Source organism: Notechis scutatus, chromosome 3 (genome assembly GCF_049901735.1).
Source record: "Notechis scutatus isolate UNSWTSFEM ecotype Mainland chromosome 3, rNotScu1.2, whole genome shotgun sequence".
Taxonomy (NCBI): Eukaryota; Metazoa; Chordata; class Lepidosauria; order Squamata; family Elapidae; genus Notechis; species Notechis scutatus.
The window spans coordinates 93,029,290-93,053,096 of NC_142011.1; the positions used below are offsets into that span (position 1 = coordinate 93,029,290).

Genomic DNA, 23,807 nt, shown 5'->3' on the forward strand with positions numbered 1-23,807 from the left:
AAGACAATGCTGCTCCAGGCGGACTACAACAAGATGGCTGCTACAGTGCAAATTCCACACATTTGAAAAAAACTAAGTGGCCTGGTGCAGTTTTTACACATTAGGAAAATGACAGGCAGACTTTTTATACATGGGCAAACATATCTTTTGAATTTAACTGACATTTGGCTTTAATGGACACTCTTTCCCCAAATGGCCCATTAGAGGTTTTGCTATATTTGAATTAAAGCATGGGTGTCAAACTTGCCACGTCACGTTGCCGTCACATGATGTTTTGCGACCATTTTTCCATTCGCGGAACTGGGGTGGGCATGGCCTGGATGTGATGCATCCGGCCCACGGGCTGCCATTTTGACACCCCTCAGTTAAAGTAATTAATAAATCTGTTGTAAAATCTCTCTCTTTGTAGGATATTGCCTAACCCCATACAGGGAGATAAAAAAGTATTAATTAACTAGCAGTATAATATCTTATACAGCTATGTAATCTAAATTGAAATTGTATACCAAAAATAACATCACTACTAGGATTTTGGTGCCATGCTTTTTATTTAGATGGAAGAGAAGAACTACATTGTACTAAGTAAGCAGCTATACGACAGTATTTTACAGCACAGCATTTGAAAGAGAGAATAAAGTAGCAATGCTCCAAAAAGTGGACAAGGAAGCATACAATCACTGTACAGTTTTCAACGGACGGTGCCCATTAAATTATAAATAAGCAGAAATTGGCTTTAAACAGCCAAAGAATTAAAAACATACACCAACAGTCATTTCCCCTACCCCATCAAATTTCAGTAGCCATCATGACTGTCAGACTTTAAATACCTGAACCCCAAATTAGGATGTTTGGCAACTTCTCTCATATAAACAATAAAACAATACCTTCCTTATAAAGAACCAGCGCACATGTATTATCACTGGTAAAACACAGGGCTTATTCACAAAAACTTTTCTTTTCCCAAACAGGATATCAAATTAAGAGAAATGGCTAGTAGAAAATGTTAAACCTTAAAAATTAAAAAAACAGCAGCCTCAACCCTGTCATTACTTTGCTATTATACTATATAGTAAAATTTTAATCTCAGGGGTCTTGACTTTTATTTGTAATATTCACATTCTACTTTTAGACATTGCACAGAATGTTTTTCTGAAATGTAGACAAAATTCATAATACATTCAATAATTTAAAATAACATCCTCTGCTGCTACATTTTAAAAATCATCCTGTTTAGCTAGGTGTGCAAGAATCAGTGTAGTGTATATTTTTAAAAATGTTTCTTTTTTAGCAAGAATACTTTAGTTTCAAAGCTCTTGCACACAATTCCTTCTTTCACCAACATCAATTATGTCCAAACTTGTCTCTCCTAACAACAGATATACTTGAACTGTCTTTAAATTAGGTGTACATTTATTTGAGTTCGCAATAAAATTTCCCTCTGCCATTAGTTGGAGGATTAGCATAGAGGGTAGAATGCATAGAACAATCTCCTATTTTATACATACATATATATGTGTGTTTGTGTGTACTTTCTCTCTCTATATATATACAATATGTTTACATTTGGATAAAAGATGGGTTAGATATCCCTGTCCTTACATGCAAGCAGTAGGAATCAACTAACCACAAATATATTTCATTTTTATAGTTTTAACAAATATACATAAATAACATAAATTACAATAAAATATTGGCTGCATCTTTGAAAAAAAATTGATAAACAACTCAGAAACATTGATGCTTAGGGCTGTTTAATAATTTAAAAAAAGTGTTCTCTAAATTTAGGATTTTTTATTCCTGTACATCATCTATACAAAGAACAAAAGCAAACTGTTGTGAAATTCTAGTCTGAATCAAGCTTTTCAACAGGAGAAGTGTACAGAATGTTTACATTTTCCTTTGCAGGACATATTATAAAATTCAAGCATAAGACAGATAGTTCAATACTGTCTAAGTTTCAACACTTTTTACAATACTGAAACAGAACCAGAGCAGTAATTCAAGTCTTTTCCTGAGAATGTGGTTCCACCTAGCTCCCCTCCCACCCCACAACTAAATTGTCTGGTGTTTGAATGTGGAAAAAGTAATAGGAAAAATAAGGGTAGATTTCAAGTTCAAATGTTGCCACCTGTCAGTTAACCAAAGTTCCAAACAGGAATTACTTTTCTAAAGTAATTAGATGCAACACAGCCCTTCATAAATACTGAAAAGATGTCCTAGTGATATTTCTATATTACATTGTAGGTTGCCCTAGTTCCTTTCAGTTAGGTTGTCAAAAATCTAACCAATGCAGTAAATTAATAAAATCAACTCTATTGTGGGAAGAAATTTAATTTTGGTCCATATAATGGGCAACATCTTGATCATAAACCAGATACACCTTTTTCTTTCCACTTCCTCCAAAAGACCCATATGAAATGTATTATTTTAACACATTTAATACTGGATTTTAAATGTCAGCAATAGTTCCCGACGTATGGATCTGATTTAAATATCTATGTTGGCTTGTATACAATTAGTATTGTTTGCTTATAGTATGTTTCCTTATAGCCGGGAGAATCTGTGCAAAATTACAGGATGCAATTTAAGCAGAAGCTTGGGAAGAAATGAAGAATGGATGCCTGTTTAGAAGAAAATAAGGATGGGGAAAAAAAGTCTACCAGTGCATACATTTTCATTTCATGCTATCCTGGATCAGTGCCATGATAGATTGTTAAATATAAGGATGATGTCTTCACAACAATAGTTATCACCACATTTCCCTATTAGAGTTTAAGACACGCTAGCAACAATCCTGCATATGTCTTACAAGGTTTTCTCCTATATGATGTGCTTAAAAAAATCAGAGTTAAAATGGAGTTTAGCTAAGCTTAATTTTATTGTGAATCAGGCTTGTGTCCTTTGTTATCTGCAGGATATTAATAAAATAATAATAATGGCATCTGCCTATTCCCAGATCCTTGGAAGGACTTGATAGGTGGATAAAAATGCCAAATCCAGTCTAAACATCTGGCTGACGGTGTGACCAACCATAATAATAATAATAATAATAATGGTGTGGCATGTAAGACACAATAGTCCAGTAAAGTTATCAAGTACAGAAGCAAATTCCAAACCAAGCATTAACAGCATAAGGCAGTAAATGTAAAACTTTTAAAACTTCAGTCTCATAAGTGTGCAAACATTCAAAGAGCTGCAGAACCGAGGAAAGGAACACCACATATCATGAGTAAACTACTAAAATCCCCAGGTGTGGATCCATTGTTCATGATGCACAACACCCAAGTGTCAGTTTCCTGCAAGACTTCAACACTGTGTTTACATTCCAGTTGGCAATGACAGCAGCAGAGCTTGTTCTTCAAAGAAGCCTTGTTACCAAATCGGAGTCTATTTAGTAATAGACAGCAAATATGAAGTGCAAGTTTGCCCCAATTGCCCAAAGCAAGAAATAACTTCCCACAGGTAGCTATGTCTTTGAAGATGAGAGCTTTTTGGGAGTTACTGGTCTCTTGCTCTGCCATAAATGGCTGTGAATAGTAATTGCATCAACGCTTGCGGAGAGTGTTTTTGCAGGTATGTGGCTGAACTGCTTCCTGTCAGAGTTATATTTAAACAGCCCCTCGATCATTCTCTTAGTGATTGACCTGGGGCCTATCCCAGTCAGTTTATTGATCTCTTCAGTTTCAGGGCAGTATGTATATAAAGAACGGAACTGGCAGCCGGAGTCCCGGAAGAGGATTAGGAAGTTGTTGGCATTTGATTTCTCCATTTCCTGCAAGGGAATAAAGGAGAAAAGAAAGTTCTTATTGTGGCAAAGATAAAAATGCACTTGAATGCTTTAAAGTACAAGGGAGTTTTCCTGAACTCTTAGAAAATGATTCCAGGTTCAAGATGTCAATTAAAATATCCATTGTTATTACATGATGTTTGAGATATTGGTACAGGAACACAAGCAATATGGTTGATGAGTTTTGCCCAAGTTTATGACCTTTTTTTGCTGTGGTTGTAACTGAATCATATGGTTACTAAGCAAATCTGGCTTCTCCTATTCACTTTGCTTGTTGGAAGCCCCCTGGAAAAATAATAAATGATGACCAAGTGATCCCAGAATACTGCAACCATGCATATTAGTTGCCTAAAATTTGATCATGTGATTGTGGGGATGCTGCAATGGTTAAAAGTGTAGGGACTGCCTGCATGTTGCTTCTTTCAGCACTGCTGTAACTTTTTTTTTTTTTTTGTAAATTTTATTTGAGTTTTCACAAAAAAAATACAAATAAAACATCTTTTTTGAAAGTAGCATGATCCCGGGTCGCATTTCTTCGTACAGACACAAATTCAATTTCATGCTCATTTTTATGTTCTATTCCATATCTTATTACTGTTTTACATTTTCTACATAGCTTCTCCCCTCTTTTAATTTTCTCAATTTTATTTTAATTATCTCGTCTCAATTCAAATCATTATATTTGTATTTTTTGTCTGTCCTGTTTCAATTTCGTATTATCTTTTCTCATTAAACAAAGTTTCTCCTGTAGTTTGCTAATTGGAGTATGACACCTTTATATCTTTTAAATTTATTCATTTAACTCTTATTTAGGCTTCAATATATATCTTAAAGTTTTAACATTCAATATAATACATAACTTCCATTCGGATTCTGCTTGGTACATTCTTAAAATACATATTATATTCTTTAAAAAAACAGATTATAAATATATGTAAAAACAACACATTCCATTCCAATTCAATTCTATCATTAATGTTAATATTCATTAAAATCTTAACTTCTATAACATTACTTTTCAATTAAATATCATATTTCTATGGGAACAGTTATAAGCTTACCATGATTAATCCCCCCCCCTTCACTTATATTTTATAAAGGATTAACTAATTAAAATGTTCCTGTCTCTTCCTAATTCAATTTTCTCATTTATTTTATTTCATTTATTTTATTAAACATTTCACTAAATTACACTAACTATTTTATCCCTCATTTTAATCATACATTATTTCCAATTTTCTAAAGTTATTTCTATTACTAATATAGCAATACAATCTTATGTACCTTTACAGAATCCCTTTTTCAGTTAAATTTTCACCCATTATCTCTAAATAGGCCCTGTTTCTCTATATCTTGTTTCGGTCCTTTGTAACTTCTTTTCCTTTCCTTCTTCCCTCTCTTCTTCTCTCTCCCCTTTTTACCCCCATGTCTCTCTACCTCCATTTCTCTCTTCTGTATTCCTCTCTTCTGTTGCTTTCCAATATTATACTTATTTTTCAAATTATTTTTCTTTTCTTTGGTTGTTTTTTTAAGTCTTAAATTCTCCATTCTCTTAGCCCCCCTTTCCTTTTTCTTCCCCACATAGAATTACTTGTTCATTAAAGATGGCTTCTTCTTTGTCCCAGTCTTCTTGTTTTGCAGACGTTTCTTGTTGTTTCTCATAGTTCCAAATCTCCATTTCTAAGAATTGAAAAACGAAGCCAAAAGAACCCCTCCCTTCTTGTGCATCTTCTTTGTACTTTTTAAGTTCAATTTTCAATTCATTCAAAAGTAGTGCCATTGTGTAAATTTTTAAACAACCACCCGATTAATTTTAGTCATTCAAGTGCAATAACCAAGAATCCAAAGATCACCAAGTAATCCAAATACATGCAAGCTGTTTCTTTTTGCTTTTTTTTTTCACTTTCTCTTCCTGAGGCTCTACTGTTTAGTTACAAAGTTTCAGTTAAAATGTATCTTTTAGAAGTCTTGTTGAAGTTTTACTGTAGATTCCTTTCAATTCCAGGCAGTCTCCTCCATCTTTCCAGATCCTGCCCTTTTACTCTTTTTCTCTCCTTTCCTGTTTATGAAAATTTTTTATTAGTGTCCAGAAATCTTTGTTATCCCTTTGACATTTTGTTTTATTTTCAGCATAATTGCCTGTTGATGTCAAAGCGGATTTTTCCGATTTCTTATTTAAGTCTCTTAGTTGTCAGTATAGGGAAGGAGAGAGAAGGGGAAAAAAGCCAAACCTTTCCCTTTTCATTTTCCTTTGCTGCTTCCGACTCTTCTTTGGGAACGATGTTATTTTTTTGTAAGTTTAAATTCCAGGGTACCTTAGTTGTTGCTTTTGCAATTTAACCCGGTCAGCCAAAACTTTCACTTCTTATCTTCCTCCTGCACATTCTTTTCCGGTCGAGTTCTTCTTTGAGGTGGCCATTTCTGACCACCGCTGCAACCGCCTTCAGGAAAGGGAGTAATGGCCAGCTGAGGAGGAGAGATGCGGCTCTCCTCAACCCTGCTGGCAGTCTCCCCCCTCTTCACCACCTCTACGGGGTGGCTTAGCCCCGAAACCAGCTGGCTCGGGGCACTCCAGCGGTGAGCCCAGACTGAAACCATGCACGATCGCGGATTTCTGTCTGTCACCGAAGAAGCTCAAAACCGGAAGCCAGCACTGCTGTAACTTTGAAGAGTTGCACTGTATGAACAGACGTGCTTGGTCTAGTGGTTAAGGCTAAAAATCAGGAGACTATATAAAAGTTGTAGTGCTGCCTTAAGCATGAATGCCAGCTGGGTAACTAAGGGATAGTCACTCTCTATCAGCCCAGCCTACCTCACACTGTTGATCTGACAAAAATAGGAGGGAGTATTAGCTATGACTTCCACCTTGAGTTATTTATAAAAATACTAATGGAGATAAAAATATTTAAAAATATTGAGACCATTCTTTTTCTCATGGCATCCTATCCATTAAATATGCTTAAAACAATAGCTTGGACTATCTAGTTACTCCTCTAATGTTACATATTGCAATCCCAGCTTTAGATTGAATTTTTATTTTTTATTTCTTCGTAGGTTAGTCTTACCTCTAGTATTTTATTCTTCTGTCCTTCATTTACTTTTCCAGCCAGACAACAATGGGCAAGTGCATTTTGGATGATGTGCTTATTGGATTTTGCACTGGGTTCTTTGTAGAGCTTTGGTCCTAATTTTTAAAAAGAGAGAGAGGAAGAGGACGTCAAAAAAGGTCAATATGATTTAGAAAAACAAGACTTACATACCATGATCATTCATTCACTCATTTATTCAAATTCCATAGTCACCTATCTTAGCCAAGTGGCTCTGGGCAGCTTACAATTCTAAAACTATAAAACAGTTAAGACAACTAAAAACAATAGGCATATCCAAAAACTACACAGAGCAGCCAAGATAGTTAACAAACTAATGGTAAAACCAAGAAACAGGGTCCATAGCACATTCAAAGCTCCAGGCAGTGATGAAAATCATCATTTTGCTACTAAAATGAGTGGAATGATCAGGGGCCTCTGAAACTTGTAAAAAAAGTGGGGGGGCTGGTGGGACTCACATGTGGATTAAGGTTTATGGTTTGCTCTATCATCCATAGAAATGCATGGTTCCTGGATAAAAGTGGAGAAACATGATTCCAATGGAAGTAATCGCTAGCCATACTGCAATATGTCTAGCACAATTTTTCAGTTAAGTGGAAAATTGGTGGAGAAGATGAAGGGAGTGGGAAAAATTACCATTCTTCTCAGTTGAAAACCAAATATGTGCTCACCTGGAGAAATTGATTAATTAACATCCCCAATGGGTTAATTTGGTTTAACCAAGGATTTTCCTTCAAACTACAGTTGTAATACCAACCTGTATATTCTGTAGCAGAAGCTACCGAAGAAGTAGTTGATGCATTTTCCCAGTCTTTTTCCCCATTCCGACTACCACAACTTGGAGATAAGAATCCTTCTACAGACTCAGATCTAAATTAAGACCATAAACAGAAAACATATTGGGCCTATAATAATGTTTGATTTTCAATACTAAAGCGAAAACCATATGTGGGAATAGCTAAAAGTAACTATAACAGAATGACAGAATGACAGAGTTGGAAGGGACCTTGGAGGTCTTCTAGTCCAACCCCCCATTCAGACAAGAAAGCCTATATTATTTCAGACAAATGGTTCTTTAATCTCTTCTCAAAAGCTTCCAGTGTTGGAGCACTTACAACTTCTGGAGGCAAGTTGTTCCACTGATGAATTGTTGTAACTGTCAGGAAATTTCTTCTTAGTTCTAGGTTGCTTCTCTCCTTGATTAGTTTCTATCCATTGCTTCTTGTCCTGACCTCAGGTACTTTGGATAATAGATTGACCCCCTTTTGTTTGTGGCAGCCCCTCCAATATTGGAACACTGCTATCATGTAACTAAATATATAAATTTGAGAGATATCTCTTATATAACAGAAATAGCTCTTATCCAATGAACCTGCATGCTGGAATTCCTTAGCAGACAGGGTCTGAAGCAGTCTCTTCTACTGGTGCAAATGGGGTGGACTGGCACCAATGGGGTGAGATGGCTCCTCAGAGACCCTGGACCATGTCATATAGGGCTTTAAAGGTAATAACCAACATCTTGAATTGGACCCAGAAGCAACTAATGCAGTTCATGCATCAGCAGTGTTATACATCCTACTTTAGGGGCCCCCAGAACTATATCCACTGCTGCATTCTACAGAAGCTGTAGTTTCTGAATATTCTTCAAGGGTAACCCCATCTGGAGTAGATTGCAATAATGCAACCAAGAGACGACTAGGGCATTAATGACCATGCACATGGTCTCACAATCCAGGTAATGGTGCACAACTGGTGCACAACATGAAGTTGAGTACAAGCCCTCTTAGCCATTTGATCTTTGCTTGTGCTATTGCACACTGGATCTGTCTGGCATAGTGCTACCTCATCCAGAGTTAAAGATGATAAACGATTGGATCCTGAAGTCCCTTACACCCATAGCTACTCTGTCTTGCCAGGGCTCAGCTGAAGCCTGCTGTTTCCCATTCAGACCCCTACAGCCTCAAGGTATTCATAAAGGGCAGCCATAGCATTTACTGGATCATGAGGTATGGAGATGTAAAACTGTGTATAATCTGAATACTGATGCTATCTCATCCCATGGTATCAGATGATCATGCCAGCAGTTTCATGTAGATGTTAAAAAGAAGCAGAGAGAGTACTGAGACATCTGGCAAACCGCAAGGGAGTGGCCATGGGCTGGACTTCTCACTTCCTATCAATACTGATTGAGACTGGCTTTGAAAAAAGGAGTCGAATCAGCGCAGTATTAGTAACAACATCTTGCCTCCTTAAATTAACTTTCCTATTCCTTCCCCTTATTTTTGTGAGAACTAGGAAGGATCTTCTCTGAGACATTTACTCAGGTTACATTCCTGTCCTGGACTCAGGCCCCTTTTATTTGACTGTTGTCTTGCTAGAAGTTCTTCCTTCTGTTTCTCAAGGCCATTCCCTCTTCCCTTTACATGGTGTCCCTGTGAAGCAATGTGATCATAGGAACAGATCCATTATTTGTACCAGTAGAACCACGGTCACTGATTTCTTGATTATATTCTAAGTAGCTATAGCACATAGTGAAACAGCATTGTACTGGGCTTTTAAGATAATTTCTATAAGAAACAGAATTGTAAATTGAAAATTTACCTTGGTGTCCTCTTGCCTGATTGCATACTCTCATTGTCTGCTGTGTTTAATGATGCAAGAGAAAGGCTCGATACTGAGAAAAAGAAATAAAAAACATTGACACAGCCATTTATAAACTTTAAAATACAGATAATCCCTGGGTTATGAAGGTTCCTTTAGCAAACATTCGAAGTTATGCAACAAGCGCCTCCTAGTGTTTATGAACAAGTCCCGAAACTAAGAATCTTGCAGTACCAAGGCAGTTGTTCGCCCTTATGAACAACCACAGAGGCTCTGCAACATTTGTCCTGAACATTGCCGGCAAAAATGGACCTTCTGATGGGCAGATCTCTGACGCTCCGTTGGGGCCTCCAGAGACCTCACCCAGCATATTGCAGGCTGCAATGGAGCTTCTGAGGGGTGGATCCCTCAGAAGCTCTGTTTCAGTCTGCAACGTGCCAGAACTTTAGAGGGGCAAATGCAGCTGAAAGGCTGGAGAGGAGACCACTTGCTAGATCTTCGCATGGTAAGTGACCCAGTGTGGCAGGTTAGGTGGGGGGAAAAGCCATTGTGGGGAGTATGAGTTATTTCAGTGGGGTGGGGAGGCCTTGGGTGGTATTAGGCAGGTGGCCTCTTCCATCACTAGGCCCTCCCATGGCCTTCCCCACCCTGAAATGCCTCATGTGCACTTAATGAGCCTTGCATTCGATTAACAAATGCGTGGGCGAAAGGAGGGAGTGATCCTGTTCAAGGTAAGAGATTCACTCCCACGAATCCTTGGGTTACAAATGGAATGGGCAGGCTCCATTACATTTGTAACTCAAGGACTACCTGAAATCAAGATACATCCTGAAAACTATCCATAAGGGAAGCTATCTGGATGTTTAATAATTACTTTCTCTGCCACCATCAGGAGAACACTGAACAACAATGGTGTGCATGGCAGGGTTGAAGGAGAAAGCCATTACTCTCCAAAGAGAATATTGTTGCCTGTCTACCATTTACGAAAGATGATAAGAAAAAGCCAGAAGGCTATTTATTAATGTTCTTTGCATGGATGAAACCAAAAGAGAACTTTTTGGCTTTAATGAATTGTTGCTTGGGGATAGGGTTACTGAAAGCAAAGGCTTGAATACTTTTGTCACTCACAAATAAATAACATTAGATCATTTTCATCAACAAATAAGTGAACATGTGTAATGCTTTTGATTCATTGTCTTCTTTTTATCTATAACGTGTGGAAACAGATTATGTTTTATATTAAAAATTCAAAAGGATTTTCAAACTTTTAAGTGCCATTGTAATTTTAAATGTATCCATTAAAAAAGAAACAGTCCACCCCCAAAACATTTAAGCCCCACAAAAGAAAAAAATAGAACAGGTTTAAGAGGGTTTATATTCCCTGGATCAATAGATCCTGGAAAATTATATGCTGTTGCTTTAACCCAAGGGGAAAGAGCCATGGTGGTGAAGTGGTTAGAATGCAGTACTGCAGGCTACTTCTGCTGCCTGCCAGTTGCCTGCAATTTGGCAGTTCGAATCTCACCAGACTCAAGGTTGACTCAACCTTCCATCCTTCCGAGGTCAGTAAAATGAGGACCCAGATTGTTGGGGGCAATATGCTGACTCTGTAAACCACTTAGAGAGGGCTAAAAAAGCACTGTGAAGTGGTATATACCAGTAAGTCTATTGTTATTGCTCTTACTTTGTGTAGGGGCACAAATACAGTATGTCTTTTTCTGGAAGCAATTATTACCTGGAGGACCTTTGATTGGAGTTTTAGGTGACTCAATGTGATCTCTATGAATGGATTTTGGACGTGCCTTCTTTTTGGAAAAATGAGACCGATGTTTTAAGACAATGTCCATGTCATCCATTAGTTTCAGCTGCTTTCGCCTCATATATTCCTGCTTAATAAACTCTCGTCGTGCTTTTTCATCTTCCTTTTTCTGACGTTCTTCCTCAGACTTCCTCCTTGAAATTCCAATAGCATGGTTATAAAATCCTATTTCATAAGAACACTGCTGATGGTCACAAGTGATGCATAATATAGCAGATCACATTTAATTTTCAAGTGCTGGTATAAATTTAACTTACATTATGTGCTTAATTTAAGGTCTGTGTGAACATTCACACCCATACACTGGCCCAGCAGCATTGCATTTAAATACATACTAGACAACTCATGACTTATTGAGATCTCCTTTCCAAGATATATTTTCCTTTCCAGATTCCTCAATGCCTTCAACAGTGACAGAACTTCTAATGTTCTGCCTTACCTGGAAAAGTTGGGATACATTCAGAGATTTATCTGCCTTGAAAATAGCCCATGCTGAATTACATGGCACAGCCAGATATCAGCACAGGAAATGTTTTAAGACATTTTGTATGGTGTCATTAACTGTTCTATGATAATTTTTACGTTATAAATCCATTATAAAATTGGCCATATTTCAATTCCCCAGGAGTCATGGGCTTCAGATCTTAGACGCATTCTGTAAATTAGCCCATTTGAAGTATCTTGGCTCAAAGAGTGTTGCATTATGATGCATCGTTGCACTCAAAGGTTACAGAAACAACAGCTTTACTTTATATAGATTCAAACAGTCCCTTAAGAGCCATTTTTTTTTTTTTTACAAATGATGCATTATGATATCGATCAGTGAATACCTATGAGAATTAAATTATTTATTTTGCATACGCGTTCTGTTAAAGAGAAATTAGATATTTGAAATATTGTATTTTTAAAAATTGGATACAAAATACATTTTGAATTACTGAATTTTCCATTTGGAAGCATATGATTACTTTGCAATCAGACTGATATTGGATTAAAAAAAACCTCCTAAAAGTTGGCATGCAGAAGAACAGAAAATGGTGTGGGGCAGCCATCTCAAATTTAATGCCTTCTAGCCATCTATGCTGATTGGGGATTATGGGAACTTAAGAGCAGTACAACTTAAATCATCATATTGATGATGATTTCCTCGTTATATTAAGCAGATTTCAGCTTGAGCAGACTGAGGGAATTAGTTGGTAAACTGAAATAGAAAGTATTAAGGGTTTTTTTAAAAGAAAAATGAAGTTTATGAAATAAATTAGGTTAATATACATAGAAATAATAAATGAATGTGTTTCTTGTGCAGAATTCCATGGGCCAAGGTTAGAAATAAAGAAGCCATGGTTTCTTTTGATGTGCACAATTTTTGAGCTTTCACACTTTATTTTGAGAGTGTGTCCTTGACAATGAAATAATCTCTTTTTGATTTTTAAACATTAATAGCTCCCCATAACATCTGAACATGAAATCTTTGAGGATGAGATAGATAATGTTGTTGATGCAATGAAAATAAATTTGGGTCAACACCAGGAGACAGTGGAGGAGACAGTGATTACACTAGTTCAAGGTCCAATCACTTCTGAATAATTTTCTAAGAATGCACAGTCCAAGTGAGAATAATCAGAATAAAATGATTGTTTCAGATCCTGATTTGTTGAACAATTACAATTTTAAAAATTCAAAGTACTCTGGTTGCTAACTTATGTGACTAGTGCTGTCAAATCTCTATTCATGTTTAAAAACAGTTAAAGGAAATATAGAATATTCAATCTTCAGTGTAACGTGCTCTGATGATGAGGCAAAAAAATCAAATTTGCCTGATATCTTTAAACCTGTCTGTTATTTAAAAACTGTCACCATACTGAGGGTATGGCAGTACATTCCAGCCTTATTTAATCACAAATACTTGATCAGACATATACAATATATTAATATTAATTACTATGTCACTCATGTTTAGTCACTGTATCTTTTTTTTCTATCCCTGATATATAATAGAGTCTTACAGAAGTCTGTAAAGACTGACTTCTTCATAAGTAAATTATGCGAAATTTTACTTGATTAATGAGACTAATTATAAAGGTGTTGATTTTAATAGACCAACTTTAAAAAGCAATATTTCTTTCAGAACTATTAATGTATGCATTTAATCTTACTTTGTTTCTTCTTTCTTATGTTCCATCTCTGCTTCCAATTGCTGCTTTCGAAGTAAAGTTTCTCTTTCTCTTCTCAATCGCTTCTCCAATAATGCTGCCCGTTTCACAGCCATGTCATTTTCTGGTTTTTGATCATCCTAGTAATAATAAATAACATTTTGAAATTATCATTTAGAGTCCAGACAGGGCAACATATTGACCTCATATAATTCCCATACAACTTTGCCCAATTGGACTAGAAAATTTGAAATGAAAACTATCATGTTCCCTTGTTTTGCTCACAAAAGTTCAAAATAAGGTGTGTTAAACAAACATGTTTTTCTTCTTCTTTTCTTCTTGCCGCTTTAAACTTGTTATTCTCTGGAAAGATGCCCATGATCTTAAGTAGAGTTCCATATAGTACCAGGAGAAAGTATTAGTAGGAACATAGCTGGAAAACCTAACCACCAAAGAAACAAAATCCCTGTTATTTTAGAATTAATCTATTCTAAAATGCTTGTTTTCCCCAAACATCCTAAATGTAGTATGATCTTTGAAAAACTACTATAAAGAGCAATACAGGTAGTCCTCGACTTACAATTATTTGTTTAGTGACTGTTTGAAGTTACAATGGCACTGAAAGAAGTGACTTATGACTGATTTTAACACTTACAACTGCTGTAGCATCCCCATAGTCACGCAATCAAAATTCAATCAATTGGCAACTGGCATGTATTTATGACATTTACACTGTCTCAGGATCATGTGAACACCATCTGTAACCTTTCCAGGTGGCATCTGACAAGCAAAGTCAATCGTGGAAGCCAGATTCATTCAACACCTTCATGATTCACTTAACAATTGTGTCAAAAAGATCGTAAAATGTGGAACAACTCACTTAACAACTGTCTTGCTTAGCAACAGATATTTGGGGCTTTGCTGTGGTTGTGAGGACTACCTGAAATGAGTGAAAAATATTCATTTTTCCCCACATTACCATTATTTGATGCAGCGTAATCTTACAGCTCAATTGTCCAAACAGGTTGTAATATATCCACTCACTTACCTTGAAGAAGAATCCACAGCATACTTTCTGGTCATCCTCTGCTTGTTCTTTGTCACTCTCACCGTCTGATTTTTCAAGTGAGTCTTCTGACTTCTCTGATGGCTTTAAATCTGTGAGAGAAACTTCTATGAGGCTAACAGGTTTAGATGAAGGTGCGGGCAACCATGGTGGATTCAAAGGCTCTTCGTTTGGAGTAAGGCAGACAATTTCTGTAACGGGCTGTGACAATACTTCAGATACCATGGATTCCAGAGGTCTGATCTGTTCTTCTTCTGATTTTTGCCCAACTTTCTCTTGCTTCTCACCATCCTTTTCACCTGCTTCTTCCTTGTCAGCAGCCTCTTCAGTTATGTTTTTTTCCCCAGTTGGAGGGTTCTGTTCGCCATCATCCCCAAAACAAACAAAAGATCTAGTCTGAACCTGGCTTGGAGAAAATCTTCTCAACCGGGGAAGGCTATCCACAGACCGTGGGGCAGTCAAAGTGCGATTCAAAGGTGTAATTTTCAGTTCATTTGGCCTCGGAGTCCTTTGTATTTTACCTGGGAGAGATGAATTCTTCCTAGAAGATGACTGTGGGGATTGGTGGGATGGCCGAGGTGTTTCTACGGAAAATGGGACAACAGGAGATGATGATCCACTAAGCCTCACTGAAGACTTCAATTCCCGAATTTGTTTTTGAGGAGAAGGTTGAGGTGGTGAAATAACCCAAGCTTGCTGTTCCCTCATCTGCAGTAGCATCTCTTGCTGAAGTGACAGGCGTTGCATTTCTTGTTGCAAGAAATGTAGAGAAGAGTTGAGCTTCTCGATGGATTTTGTATATTCTAAAAGGTCACCTTCATTTAAATTCTCTTCTGAAGGACTTACCAAATTAGATGGCTTCTCACCATCAGCTGGGGTGTTTGGAGGCTTCAGCCATGTCGTTGAGGGAGTTTCAGTGCTTACTTTCAGGGCCTCAGAAGTCTTGTTCAGTTGTTCACCTGGCTTTTGGTTTTCTTTTTCTTTCACTCCATTGTTGTCAGTGAACACTTTCTCACCCTCTGCTCCAGCTGCTTCTTCCCTGAGTGGCGAAATCCCATCGCTTTTCTTTTTCACAACATTAAGGAATGCCGTCCTTCCCATTTTTTGTCTCTGCTTTGTGAACGCTGCCTCAACCTTCTTCTTCTGGGCTTCAATCGCTCGCCTCTTCTCTTCCAGTTTCATCTTCAGTTGCACCATTTCAGAAGCCAGCAACTGTGTGGTGTCCCTACCCTGAGGGAGAGGGGATTCCTCTGGGATTTGAGCCCAAGAAACAGTGTGTGGAATGTTCATTTCAGAACCTTCGGGGGTGGTTTTCTGAGAACTGCTGCCACTACTTCTGCTGTCGGCATGATTCATCTTTTTAAATTTCTGCTCTGCAAAGCTGGTCATTCTAACTCCTGAACTTGAAGATGGACTACTGCCAGCTTGAGATTTAGTACTTATTGAGCTTGGACAAGGACTCAGTTGCTCCTTATGGTTGATGCCTCTGCTGTCAGATTCATGCAGAAAGCGAGATGATTCTTCCAGATCAGAATCCAGGCTGACTGTATAATCCCTTAAAGTAGAATCTTCATCCAGAGTCTCTGGAATGTCTGAAGGGACATGTATTCCAGTGTCTACTTCTGTGTTGTCAGTAACAGGACTGAGGGCACCTTTTGTATCTGCGATAATATCAGGGCTACTTTGATTCAGTGCTATGTTTGAGTTTAGGATGCTCATCTCTTTGTTGTGAAGGAAAAACCCATTTGTAAATTGTGCTGGTGGAGTAATGTTGGCAGATTTCTCACTATCGTGGATAATCTGCAAAGCCTGTTCAATGCTCGGTGTCTCGATTTGATTGCCAAATTCATCAGTAGTAACCAACTTGTTTTGCAGTGCTCCATTTGGTAGGGTGTACGTGTTAACCTGGATGGCATTTCTTTGATTGCTGTCTGCTTCTAGATCGCTGCAAAGTTCGTCATCCTTTTCTATTTCAGAATCTTCACTATCCTCTTCATCATTCAGAGGCTTGAAAAATGTATTCTTTTTGATATGTCTGTGCATATGGTTAGTATTCTGTACAAGGCCTTCATTACTAATAGATCTCGTAATTCCTCTGTTTGGAGGTGTTATATGGATGCTGTCTTCTTTATCAAAAGAAATGTCAAACGAAACCCCATGGACTGAAGACCTAAAGGAGATTTTAAAATTAAGAAAGTCTTAGAACAGCCAATGCAATATTGAAGTTTAAATATTCCAACAAGTTAGAATTAAAAATAATATTCTTTATCTGTCTTCAAACTAAAGCAACAAGATGTAATTTCAACCCTATATTCAAGATATGAATATATATACTGTACTATATGTAAAGATGACATCTGGAAAATTATTAAATAATGACTTAATTCATTATATAAGGCAATTAAGTCCCAATAGGCAAAGATTTTACCTTTTTTCTTTGGGCCACGTCCCTACATATCCATCCACGTAGGACATAGAAGTTGATCTTTTAATGCCGCCTATTTAAAATCAATACAGAATGCAATATAAGAATAATTCTTTGGAAAGTTTTAAAATGAAAATATAAACAGAAAGCAACAATTGAATTGGCTTAAGAAATTGAGATCAATTTTTGCCACTGATTTATAAAGCAGGCTACATAAATTAAATACGCATTTGTAATACTGTAGTCCTAGGCCAGGAACCAAGAAAAGGTGGTACATGCATCTTGACAAAACATCTGATGAGACCTACAAAGTTGTTTTGATTACCCAACTTTGTATTTCCCTACTTCCATTCACCTCTTCTCCAGCCTCCCTTGAATGCTTTCATAAACCACCACTTTTCCACCCTACTGAGAGGCTTCAGGTTCTGCCTATGCCCTTTAAAAAAAATAAACCCTGTAATGATTGTTTAGAAATAAATCTGCCTGCCTGCCTGCATGTAGGTTGTACGGGTAGTCCTCAATCTATGATAATTGAGCCCAAATTTTTCATTGCTAAGCAAGATAGTTGTTAAGCAGGTTTTGCCCCATTTTACCATCTTTTTTTTGTCAGTTAAGTGAATCACTGCAGTTGTTAAGTTAGTAACATGGTCATTAAGTGAATATGAATTTCCCATTGACTTTGTCAGTTGGTGGCAAAAGGTGATCACATGACCCCAGGACACTGCAATCATCATAAATATGAGCCAGTTGCCAAACAACCAAATTTTGATCATGTGACCATGGGGACGATGCAATGATCATAAGGGTAAAAATGGTGATGTTGCTTTTTTCAGTGCTGTTGTAACTTTGAACGATCACCAAATGAATGGTTGTAAGTTAAGGATTACCTCTACTACCACTTACATAATCAAATTGTAACTTATATCAGAATTATTCTGCATGTATCTATTGCTCATATTCAACATGAATTATATTTATACATTCCTTCCCAATTTAAAAATGTGTAAAACAAAATTAAGTACTTAAGCAAAGTGTTATACCATCAACAAAACAATTAGTTCTATAGAATATTCCATCAATAGTGTTTGTTTATTCCCAAAATATATAAAGTGATCCAATGAAAATGTGATGAACCTGTTCCGCTGTCCTATATTATCATGGTAGTAATGAGGCTGATAATAAACTTCAGTTATCAAAAGCTGGGATAGTTAAATCATTCCCTATACACAGAAAACAACTTTCTCTTAAAAAACTATTTTTCTATATAAGAGTCACTATATGATTACAGATTCTGTTTTTCCAGAATCCACAACTATATGAAGAGTGATCATATATAGAAACATTCTCCACTAGATGACTGCACTCTAAACCCAGATGAGTGTTCTCATTTTCAATAATGATAGAAATGGCCTAGTGAAATCGCCTAGTGAACTGGGTATCAAACTTGGAATGGAAAAATAGATTCTACTTTAGCCATAAAATTATCTAAATGACACTGGGCCAATGAAGGGCTATAACCTAACATTTCTTTGGTGGATAATTGAGAGTGGTCATAAGAAGGTCATCTGTACCCTTTTTTTTAAAGGAAAAGAAATAAAAAATCAAAAGAATTCTAATACAAGATAGTCCTCGACTTACAACACTTCAAGTAGTGATCATTACAACGGCACTGAAAGGAGTGACATGACCATTTTTCACACTTATGACTGTTGGAGCATTCCCATGGTCATGTGATCAAAATTGAAGTGCTTGGCACCAGACCCCTATTTATGACGATTGCAGTGTTCTGGGGTCATGAGATCACATTCTGAGACCCTTCTTATAAGCAAAATCAATGAGGAAGCCAGATTCACTTAACAACCGGGTTACTAACTTAACAACTGTGGCAAAAAAGGTTGTAAAATATGGCAAAATTCACTTAAATGTTTCACTTAGCAACATAAATTTTGGGCTCACTTGTGGTTGTATCTCGAGGACTGCCTGTAATTCTAAGTCATGTGTTGCAGCGCTTCATGAAGATTACTTGTGATTCTAAGAAACAGTCTGTAAAAACATTCTCTTTGGATGAATGATGAAATAGCAGAACATGAATAACCTAAAATCTAGTCATTCAGTTACACGTTGGTACCTGGGGCTGATGAGTAAGGCTGTTGCTGCGTGTGTCTTGGAGGAGGAATCTGATGAGATGGTATAAAAGTTGAAGTCCCCACACTGGAAAAAGGAGAAAACCCACCACTTGTTAGTTTGGGCGTCTGTCTGTTTGTCACTTGAAAAACATGCAATCCCGAGCACAGTTAAGAAGCAATCTTACATTGTCTATTTATTTATCAATTATTCTTCCTTATACAATGCTTTAATTGCAACTAATTTTAGAAAACATATATTCCATTTGAGTCACAAAAATTAAAACACCAAGTAACAACATCATAAATCATTAGTACTGTCCAGTTAGGGAAACCCTATTCAAAATTAGAAAGGGACAATATCCATTTCAATGCTCCAATGGCCTTCTTAATGAATAAGAAATTAGGAGAATTGTTTTTCCACATTAAAACAAATCAGTACAATTTTTGCCCCCTGAGAAAGCATATAGTATTATTATGTTACTCTATATGCATATTTTGTTTAATTCAGTGCAGATCATTTTCTGATCATATAGAACCATCACACCTAAGAAAGCTGTTATCTTCACTACAATAGCACGTACTCTTCAAATACCATCTATGTTGCAAATATTATGGCATTTTAAGCCTTTTCTATGTATTAATGGTTCCCATATATGATATTTCAATTAATAAATACATTAATCTATAGGATTTCCCTCACTTTTAAGCTTTGTAAGGCTTAGAGACAGTCACTGGCCTCATGTTAAAGTTAGCTGTAAAATGAAGTGGAGGCTTAAATGCGGGCTCCTTTGTTTTAGCCTAATAATTCTAATTAGTGTAACATCTTGCTTCCTAGATACATCATAACGTAGGATGGATAGAAATATAGTTTCAGATTCAGATTCTTATAAACACAGCTAACATTTTGTGAGGCATGAAAAACTATTAAATATGCTATGTGGCAGGACAGATTGTCTTTTGCATCTCAGACAACAATTTGGTTCCCAAAAATATATAAAATTAACTTCTACTGATGATCAAAAATAAGCATTTATGTGTTAACTCCTTGATATGTTGAAGAGAGGACACCAGCATTTTACATATCTTTAATTCTGGTGCCTTAATTTTTTTAAACATACAAAGGCCTACTCTACATCAATGAGAAAGCATGGCAAGTTTCATCTCCTTTTCTATGATGCTCCAAAGAGCAAAGCATATATTTTGTACAGTTCATTGAGAGAAGGGGAAAGGAAAATACTGTATATACTCGAGTATAAGCCTAGTTTTTCAGCCCATTTTTGTGCTGAAAAAATCCCCTCGGCTTATACTCGAGTCAGATTCCCTCTGAAAAAAAATGGTGTGGAGTCGCGGCCTCCGGCGGCAGCGACTCCCAACAGCCCAGCCGGAAGGGAAAGGCAAAAAGCGTTTTGCCTTTCCCTTCCCGAGGCGGCGGGACTGGGGCCGCCCGGCGGCAGCGACTCCCAACAGCCCCAGCCGGGAAGGGAAAGGCAAAAAGCGCTTTGCCTTTCCTTCCCGAGGCGGCGGACTGGGGCCGCGCCGGCGGTAGTGACTCCTGACTCAGGGGGCCTCCGAGGGAGGGGAAGAGAGTGACTACTGCCTCCCGCTGTCATCATCATCTTCTTCTTTTGGGTTAGTGAATCAATTAAACCTTTCATGATAGTGAGATCGTTTCCCAAATTAATTATTTTTATTTTTGAAATTTACCAGTAGCTGCTGCATTTCCCACCCTCGGCTTATACTCGAGTCAATAAGTTTTCCCAGTTTTTTGTGTAAAATTAGGTGCCTCGGCTTATATTCGGGTCGACTTATAATCGAGTATATACGGTAGGTGTGGGGTCGGGTGGAGATTGAGAGACACGCTCAACTGGACTGATACCTGGTTATCAGATCGGAATCATGCAAAACACCTGGGTAACTTCTTTGATTGGCATTTGTAGGAGGAACAGAAGATGCTTCCTTTGGAGATTCAGCTGCACAGAAGATAAATATTTCACACATTTAAAGTTGTAGAAAAATGAAGACATAGACAAAACTTCAAATGGTCCAGCATGTACCTGTTAGGGACCTCATCTCATTTAGTTACCTTACTTTGTTATCAGTTACATTTAGGAGCTCATGAAAATATTGATGTTGAAGTGACATTGGCAAGCTTTTTTCAGTTGGGAGCTCTGAATTAAACCATCAAGGTACGGAAATGGATAGACCTGCAAAATTTGCTCCACATTACAAGTTAACTTCTAGAACGTTAAGTACATCCTAAGCTTATGCCACATTTGGATATAGAAACTTTTTCCTGACAATGAAGGATGATCAGCTAATTGACAGAAAATCTGTTTATATGGTCCACCCTTTCTGTCCAAGTTTCTGTCAGTCAAACAGACGTGCAGTTCATTGCTATCCAGGGGGACCAGTATGGGAAAGCAGTTAAGACGATAGATTACGAGTGAGAAAACTCAGGTTGTATTATTCTCTTAGGCATGGAAGCTGGCTGGATGATGTTGGGCCAAGTACTCCTTCTCAGTCCAAATTGGGATTAGGTTCTATAATGAGAGGAAATACAACTCCCTGTTGCATCATGGATTGACAGCTTAATTGTGTGAACTGAAGGAATGCAGTTCACAAACAAGCAGATCCTGAAACCAAGCAGGAGAAATGCTAGAAACAACAAGGGTTCTTTGAATGCTGTTACTTGAAGTTCTACTTTAATAAGCACAAGGACATAATATAAATCATAGTGTGGTACAGAGATCTGGATGCATTGTCCCTTAAAGCACTTACTCTCGGGGGGGGGGCTTGGTGGGGTTTTTAGGGGGGGGGGGGGGGGGGGGGGGGGGGGGGGGGGGGGGGGGGGGGGGAAAGGGGGGGGGAAGAAGTTAGCACGAGCCAAGACATGATGAGATGCACAAGTAAACTCACAAAGCTTTCTTTACTAAGTTACATTATTGTTCTACATAATCTATTACTGTCTGCCTTGGTAGTACTCCCGCTTCAATTCATACAAAGTCTTCCTGAGCCCTTAAAAAGACAAGAATGTGGGTAGGGAATGGGAAGTGCCAGGATTCAACCTGGAATATTCTGCTTGAAGAACGTATGATCTACCACTGAATCTCTTGTTGTTTGTCATAATATAAAAGCAGGACTTCAGTAAGTTATTTCCCCATGCCTGGAACAGTGTAGGCTTCTGTATTTCACCACTTCAGAAATATGTTCCATGTTAAACAACAGATGCTGAACAGAAGATCACAGAATTTTTTTTAAAACAGTCACCTTGGGGATGACCTACAGCTCGCGGATGGACAAATGATGGCTTCACCACTTCAAACCACCAGAACAGCTCTGCCATGAACACTAAATAATTACTCTGTAAATAAAAGACACTAGTGTTAATATATACGTTCTGAAGAAAAGAATTCATGGAGTCTAGGTTCTCTACCGTTATAACTTTATATTGAGATTTGGAGTAAAAGGCGTTACACGTTTGACATGAAAACTACAATGGCAAACTTTAAATCAGAAATAAACCATCTGCTACCATTCAGATTATTTTAGAGCACTGTTTCTCAGCCTCAACAATTTTCAGATGTCTGGACTTCAACTCCCAGAATTCCCCAGCCAGCACAAGATTTCTTTAATTCAATACTGGATGAAGTTAATGAGAGCTGAAGTTCAAAGCATTTGAAGTGCAGCACACTGTATAACCTTCAGTTAAACCTATTAACAGAACAGAAGAAGCGAACAAAAAGAAATGTCAGTATTTGCACACATTGGCAATGATGAAGCTATTTAATACAAAATCCTCATAATCCTTAACTTAATCTGTAATTATCCAGGCATTTCTTCCTGGTACCAGAGTTCTAGACTGGGCAACAGTTTTAATCAAAAGAGTAACAACAGTAAGCAAAAGAGAGTGATGGGATCAGTTTTGTTGCAAAGTCTGAAATCTGGGGCCAGATTTTTCACAGGGAAAAAAGAATTGCTGGAAGAGAAATCCATCAAAATTAGATTCCTGTTCACATGAACCATAGGAAGTTTGCCTAAACACATTATTTAAATTATATATCAATTGATTCCCCTTTGCTGTGTCAGGAATGCAGAGATTTTGAAAGCCATTATATACGATTTACTCACTTATTTTGAATCTTGAATCACAGCCACATTTCAGGTTGTGGCCATACTACAACAGGGTTGTGTAATGTGTATCCTCAGCATACATTTGGAAGAAATCATTCAAACCTTTTACAAACACTTATCTGCTCTTCAAAAAAGCAGCCTGACTTTTTACAGGTTTTCCGGTGAGCCTAAAAAGAATGGTAACTGAAAACCAATCAAATTATGACTCAGTTCCTTAAAACAGCTGTATATTTTATCAAGTTTCTGGAAAAGCTTGAAAGAAGATTAGAATATTAGAAGAACTTTATTGTCATTGCACAAGTACAACGAAACTGTGGATGCAACCCAGCAACTGTTCGCAATACAATAAAACCAAAGCACTTAAAAATGGATAAGAAAGATAGAGTACCCACGTCTCCATTTGCAGTTTGAGAGTACAATATCTACGAATATACACAAAATATACATCCAGCAGCTGTTCTACTGAGCAGTATAAAGATGTTCTGATCATGTTGAGTTGAAAGCACTTCTGAATCATTTTTGAAAAATATGCGGCCCTACAAAATAACTTCTGATTATTATCTTTATCACCCAGTTAATTGGATACACTTAT

General features: G+C 37.4%; 1 protein-coding gene across 2 annotated transcripts in view; it reads right to left on the reverse strand.

The window, feature by feature from the left end:
• Nucleotides 1-529: 529 nt before the first annotated feature.
• The window catches only part of CAMSAP2 (calmodulin regulated spectrin associated protein family member 2), an 88,122-nt gene continuing 64,844 nt past the window's right edge, over nt 530-23,807 (reverse strand). For both annotated transcript variants that reach the window (XM_026671747.2, XM_087960780.1), the window contains 11 exons: nt 22,352-22,445; nt 20,961-21,054; nt 19,087-19,169; nt 16,962-17,031; nt 14,516-16,703; nt 13,471-13,607; nt 11,231-11,448; nt 9,496-9,568; nt 7,652-7,764; nt 6,853-6,971; nt 530-3,772 (listed from right to left, as the gene is read on the reverse strand). In XM_026671747.2, coding sequence (XP_026527532.2) covers nt 3,467-3,772; nt 6,853-6,971; nt 7,652-7,764; nt 9,496-9,568; nt 11,231-11,448; nt 13,471-13,607; nt 14,516-16,703; nt 16,962-17,031; nt 19,087-19,169; nt 20,961-21,054; nt 22,352-22,445 — 3,495 coding nt within the window. In that variant the 3' untranslated portion in view covers nt 530-3,466. The remainder of the gene's footprint in view (nt 3,773-6,852; nt 6,972-7,651; nt 7,765-9,495; nt 9,569-11,230; nt 11,449-13,470; nt 13,608-14,515; nt 16,704-16,961; nt 17,032-19,086; nt 19,170-20,960; nt 21,055-22,351; nt 22,446-23,807) is intronic.